Source organism: Physeter macrocephalus, chromosome 3 (genome assembly GCF_002837175.3).
Source record: "Physeter macrocephalus isolate SW-GA chromosome 3, ASM283717v5, whole genome shotgun sequence".
Classification (NCBI taxonomy): domain Eukaryota; kingdom Metazoa; phylum Chordata; class Mammalia; order Artiodactyla; family Physeteridae; genus Physeter; species Physeter macrocephalus.
In genome coordinates, this window is record NC_041216.1 from 31,474,511 (window position 1) to 31,481,257 (window position 6,747).

Sequence of the window (6,747 nt, forward strand, 5' to 3'; positions counted from 1 at the left end):
CCCCCTCCCCCTCCCCCCTTCCTTCCTTCCCTCAACCCTTCACTCACACAACTGACACTCAGATGTTCCTTGAGCATCTCCTGTGTGGCGAGGCAGCAGGGGCTCAGCACCCAGGACAGGCGAGAGGGCGGGTCCCAAAGCCCCGCTGGGGCGCTGGCTGTTTGGACAGTGGCTTCCAGCTGGGCTGGCTCCACGAAGGCAGGATGCTCACCTCCTGCCTTTGTCATTGTGCCTGCAGCTTTGACCCCCCTGGTCCCATGTCAGCCGGCATGTCCTGTGAAGTGCTTGTCACCTTCAAGCCCATGGTGAGTGTTTAGCCCAACACCAAGCCGTGGAAAAGGGGATTTTCTCACCCTGCCGCAAGAGGGTGGTGGGTGGAATCGGGGTCTCTGCTGCCCGCCAGGCCCCACAGAGTGTTGTGATGGAGGAGGGACACACCTCAGAAGGGGTCACGCAGGCCCCCGTTCGGCTGCTCTATGCCCAAAACGTATTGGAGTGTTCCTCGATGCTAGCAGGGTGACAAGGCGGCTCCTCTGCGTTGCTGGCTGGCAGGTGTGACCGCCCGTGCTAGCGGGTCCGAAGGGGGCGCGCTCCGTGGACCCCTCCCTCGGGCGGGGGCGGCTGGCTGTGACTACGCGGACAGAACGTGTCACTGCGGAAAGCTGCGAACATGTGGGTGGTTGGGTGGTTTTGCTTTTTAGGTAAACAAAGATCTGGAAGGAAATGTCTCGTTTCTGGCTCAGACGGGCAGGTTTTCTGTTCCACTGAAATGTTCAGCGAAGAAATGCTCCGTGAGTTCTCGCCAAGCGTCCGGGTTGGGAGGGTGGGCGGCCGGGGCCTGAGGCGTCCAGCCTGGGGAGGTGGGCACCCGCGGCAATGCTGGAAACTTCCAGGCGAGTCCTGCGCTGGGTGGAGCCCAGATTGCAGGAACCCCAGGTCAGAGGAGACCCTGCTCCTCCTGAAAGCTCTGTGGGGTCCCTTTGATTCCTTTCTTTTTTTGAGCTATAGTCGCCATGCTGCATCTTACATCCCCAGACCTTATAACTGAAGTTTGTGCCTTTGGACCCCCTTCACCCATTTTGCCCGCCCCCACCCCTGCCTCTGGGAGCCACCATCTGTTTTTGCATCTGTGAGTTCCACATTTTTTAGATTCCACATATAAGTGCGATCATACAGTATCTGTCTTTTCTGCCTGACTTATTTCGCTTAGCTCGGTACCATCCAGGTTGTCGCAAATAGCAAGGTTTCCATTTTATATGTACGACATTTTCTTTATCCATCCATCCATCGATGGCCACTTAGGTTGCTTCCAGGTCTTGGCTTTTGTAAATAGTGCTTCAGTGAACATGGGCATGCAGACAACTCTTCTGATGATACCAGTTTCATGCCTTTGGATAAATACGCAGAAGTGGAATTGCTGGATCATATGGTAATTCTACTTTTAATTTTTTGAGGAACCTCCCTACTGTCTTCCGTAGTGGTTGCACTAATTACACTCCCACCAACAGTGCACGAGGGTTCCCTTTTCTCCACGTCCTCGCCAACCCTTGTTATTTCTTTCTTTTTGATAATAGCTATTCCAGCGGTATAAGGTGATATCCCACTGTGGTTTTGATTTGCATTTCTCTGATGATTAGTGATACGGAGCACCTTTCACGTGCCTGTTGGCCATTTGGATGTCTTCTTTGGAAAAACATCTATTCAGTTCCTCTGCCCATTTGTAAATCAGATTGTTTGTTTGTTTTTTTTGTTTGTTTGTTTTTTTTGGCTCTTCAGTTGCGTGAGTTCTTCATATATTTTGGATATTAACCCTTTATCAGGTGTGTGATTTGTAAATATTTTCTCCCATTCCATAGGTTGCCTTTTCATTTTGTTGGTGATTTCCTTTGCTGTGCAGAATTGATTTTTTCTTTTAATTAAGAAAAGTTTCAAAGTAAAGAAGAGCAGAAAGAATAGTACAATGTATATCCATACACCCACTTCCAGAGTCCAATCATTGACAACATTTGCCGCACTTGCTTCGCCTGTCTACCTGTCTGTTTTTGCTGGCCCCCTTCGAAGTGAATTAGCAATATCACAACACTCAACACCCATCCTTATAAAATGTCAGCATGCATCTAGAATAAAATTAACCACATTCCTAGCTATCACCTATCACCCAGTGCACATTCAAATGTACTGAAATGTCCCCAAACCAGCTTTTATAACTGTGATTTTTTAAGCTGGGATACAGTCAAGCTCACACATCGCATTTGATTATTAGGTTCTTAGGTCTCTTTTTTTCAGGCTTTAGTTGTGGTAAAATACACAAAGCATAGAATATACCATCTTAACCATTTTTAGGTGCACAGTTCAGGGTATTAAATACATTCACACTGTTGTGCAGCCCTCACCAGAACTCTTCGTTTTGCAAAACCGAAGCTCTGTCCCCATTAAACACTCCCTCCAGCCCCTGGCGACCTCCATTCTGCTTTCTGTCTCTACAAATTTGATGACTCTAAGTACCTTATATAAGTGGAACCACATGGTATTTTCCCTTTTGTGACCAGCTTATTTCACTGAGCACAGTGCCCTCAAGGTCCATCCATGCTGTAGCCTGTGTCAGAATTTCCTTCCTTTTTCAGGCTGATTGCTGTGGAGGGCTTTGCTTCTGTCATTTTGCTATTTGTTTTCATTGCCGTATAGCTCTTTTGTCTCTCATTTCCTGCGCTACTGTCTTCTTTATGTTTAGTTGATTTTATGCAGTGAAGTGTTTAAATTCCTTTCTCATCTCCTTTTATGTATTTTCTTTGTGGTTCCCGTGAGGATTACATTTAACATCCTAGAGTTATAACAGTCTGATCTGGGTTTGTATTAGCTGACTTCGACAGCTTATGAAAACCCTGCTCCTTTACAGCTTTGCTCCTACTCTGTGCAGTCATTGATGTCACAAAATTACATTTGTGTAACTTGTGTGTCCAGTAACATGAAGTAAAATTTTTAAATGCGTTAGTTTCTTAAGTTATATAGAAAACAAAATGTGGAGTTACAAACCAAAGCTACAGTAACACTAGCTTTTAGGCTAATAATTGCTTTTTTAAAAAATGTATTAGTGTTTTAAACCATGTAGGAACTGAAAGTGCAAAATTACAAACCATTGCGACAGTGACACCAGCTTCCATAATTGCCCATGTGTTTCCCTCTGCTGAGCTTGGAGTTACTGTCTGGGGCCCTTTCCTCTCACCTGCAGGGCTCGCTGGGGCATTTCCTGCAGGCGAGTCTGTGGTGAGGAACTCCCGCAGCTTTTGTCTATCTGGGACTGTCTTGATTTCTTCCTCACTTTTAAAGGTTGTAGGATTCTCGACTGACATTTTTCTTCCTTGAGCGCGTTGAATAAAGGGGCTCATGGCCCTCGCGCCTCCAGAGTCTGATGAGAAACCTGCCCATAATGTTCCTGAGGCTCCTTGTGTGTGACGGGTCGTTTCTCTCTTGCTGCTGTCAAGATTCTCTCTTTTTCTCTGGCCTTTAACAGTCCAATTATAAGGTGTCTCAACACGAGTCTCTTTGAGTTCATCCTCCTAGGGGCTTGTTGAACTTCTTGGATGTTTATATCATACCTTTCATCGAATGTGGGAAGCTTTCGGCCATTATTTTTTGAAATATTCTCTCTGCCCTTTTCTCTCCTCCTCCTAGGACCCCACAATGCATATATTGGCCCCTTGATGGTGTCCCACAGACCCCTCAGGCTCTGTTTACTTTTCTTCAGCCTTTCTTCTTCCTGTTCCTCAGCCTCGATGACCCCATTGTCCCGCCTTTGGGTTCCCGGATTCTGTCTTCTCCCTTATCACATCCGCCTCTGAGTCCTGCTACTGAGTCTTCACTTCAGCTGTGGTACTTTTCAGCCCCAGAGTTTTGTTGTTGTTGTTTCTTTCTAGGTTTTCTATCTCTTTATTGGTATTTCCATTTTGTTCACACATCAATTTCTTGACTCCCTTCACATCTTCCTTTACCTCTTTGAGCATCTTTCAGACAGTTGTGTTAAAGTCCTGGTCAAGTAGACCTGCCATCAAGTCCTTTGCAGGGACAGTTTCTGTTGATTTATTTTTTCTTTGAATGAATCATACTTTCTGTTTCTTTGTATGATTGTGGAGCACTGGACATTTGAATCTAATAATGTGGTAACTCTGGAAATCAGATTTTCCCCTTTCCCAGGGTTTGCTGTGTTTTGTTATTGTTTCTGTTTATTTGCTTTTTGATTGCTGTCAGCTCTCTCTGTGCTGAGGACCAGCCTGAGATGTAACCTTACTGTCTTCCCAGGTCTTTTCTGAGCCTTTCCCTAGGCGTGCCTGGTCACTTCCTGGTTTTCCCTGTATACGTCCTAACCTTTAATATCTGACTCAAAAATGAGGCAAAAGAGAAAAATGAAGGAGGGGAAGAAAAAAAGTGTGCTGGCCCTTTAAGTCCCCTGGAGTCACTTCAGGAGAGGGGGAGGGGCATGTGACAATGGGGCAGGAGCAGCAACTACGGTAGTTTTATTTTTAATCTTTTTTTTTCTATTTTATTTATTTATTTATTTATTTTGTGGTACGCGGGCCTCTCACTGTTGTGGCCTCTCCCATTGCAGAGTGCAGGCTCCAGACGCGCAGGCTCAGCGGCCATGGCTCACGGGCCTAGCCGCCTCACGGCATGTGGGATCTTCCCGGACCGGGGCACGAACCCGTGTTCCCTGCATCGGCAGGCAGACTCTCAACCACTGCGCCACCAGGGAAGCCCTATTTTTAATCTTTTGAGGAAACGCCACACTGTTTTCCACAGTAGCTGCACCATCTTACGTTCCCACGAACAGTGCACAAGAGTTCCAATTTCTCCACATCTTCACCAGCACTTGTTGTTTTCTGGGTTTTTTTGACAGGAGCCACCCTGATTGGTGTGAGGTGGTGTCTCATTGTAGCTTTCATTTGCATTTCCCTGATGATTAGCAATGTTGAGCATCTTTTCATGTGCTTGTTGGCCATGGGTATGTCTTCTTTGGAAAAATGTCTATTCAAGTCCTTTACCCATTTTGAATTTGGTTGTTATTTGTTTTGTTGTTGTTGAGTTTTAGGAGTTCTCTGTTTATTCTGGGTATTAACCCCTTATCAGATATATGAGTTGCAAATATTTTCTCCCATTCTCTGGGTTGTCATTTTACTCTATAGAAAATGTCTTTTGATATAAACATTTTTTCAATTTTCATGAAGTCCAATCTGTCAATTTTTTCTTTCATTGCCTGCGCCTTTGGTGTCGTATCTAAGAAATTATTGCCAAATTCAGTGTTGTGAAGATTTTACCCTTTGTTTTCTTCTAAGGGTTTTATTGTTTATATCTTATATTTAGGTCCTTGATCCATTTTAAGTTAATTTTTGTGTATGGAATTAGGTAATTCTTTTGCATGTGGACATCCACTTTTCCCAGGACCATTTGTTGAAAAGACTGTCTTTTCCCCCATTGAATGGTCTTGGCACCCTTGTCAAAAGTTATTTGGCCATATATGTGAGGGTTTATTTCTAGGCTCTCTGTTCTACTCCATTGGTCTATATGTCTGTCTTTATACCAGTGCCACACTGTTTTGATCACTGTAGCTTTGCAGTAAGTTTTGAAATGAGGAAGAATGACTCCTCCAGTTTTGTTCTTCCTTTTCAAGATTGTTTGGGCTATTCTGGGTCCCTTGTGATTCCATATGAATATTAGAATGGATTTTCCTGTTGCTTTAAAAAATGTCATTTGAATTTTGATAGGGATTGCATTGAATCTGTAGATTGCTTTGGGTAATATTGATTTCTTAACAATAGTAAGTCTTACAGTCCATGAATATGGGATGTGTTTCCATTTATTTATGTCTTCTTTCAACAATGTTTTGTAGTTTTATTGTACAAGCCTTTCACCTCCTTGGCTAAGATAACTCCTAAAATTTTTATTATTTTTTTATGTCATTGTAAATGGATTTGTTTTGGTAATTTCCTTTTCAGATTGTTCATTGTTCATGTACAGAAATGCAACTGATTTTTTTGTGTTGACTTTGTATCTTGCTACTTTGCTAAATTTGTTTATTAGATCTAACAGCTTTCTTGTGGAGTCTTTAGGATTTTCTGTGTGTAAGATCATGTAATCTGAAAACAGAGATAATTTTCCTTCTTCCTTTCCAATTTGGATACCGTTTTTTTCTTGACTAATTGCTGTGGCTAGAATTTCTAGTACCATGTCAAATAGAAGTGGGGAAAGCAGGCATCCTTCCCTCATTCCTCATCTTAAAGTAAAAGCTTTCAGTCTTTCACCATTGAATATTATGTTATCTTATATTGCAATATTATGTTATGTTGCTTTCATATTTGGCTTTTATTATATAGAGGTAGTTTCTTTCTATTCCTATTTTGTTGAGTGCTTTTATTATAAAAGGGTGTTGAATTTTGTCAGATGCTTTTTCTGCATCAATTGAGATAATCGTGTGGGTTCTTCCCCTTCATTTTGCTGATGTCACATACTTCATTGATTGATATTTTTACATTCGACCATCCTTACGTTCCAGGAATAAATTCCACTTGGTCATTGTGTATATTCTGTTTGCTGATTTTTTTTGTGTGTGTGTGGTACGCGGGCCTCTCACTGTTGTGGCCTCTCCCGTTGCGGAGTACAGGCTCTGGACGCACAGGCTCCGGACGCACAGGCTCAGCGGCCATGGCTCACGGGCCCAACCGCTCCGCGGCATGTGGGATCTTCCTGGACCGGGGC

General features: G+C 43.7%; 1 protein-coding gene across 1 annotated transcript in view; it reads left to right on the top strand.

The window, feature by feature from the left end:
- The window catches only part of CFAP74 (cilia and flagella associated protein 74), a 60,385-nt gene that overhangs the window by 14,916 nt on the left and 38,722 nt on the right, over positions 1-6,747 (top strand). Inside the window, exons 13-14 of the mRNA XM_024125640.1 lie at positions 239-305; positions 702-791. Of these exons, the coding sequence (XP_023981408.1) occupies positions 239-305; positions 702-791 (157 nt within the window). The remainder of the gene's footprint in view (positions 1-238; positions 306-701; positions 792-6,747) is intronic.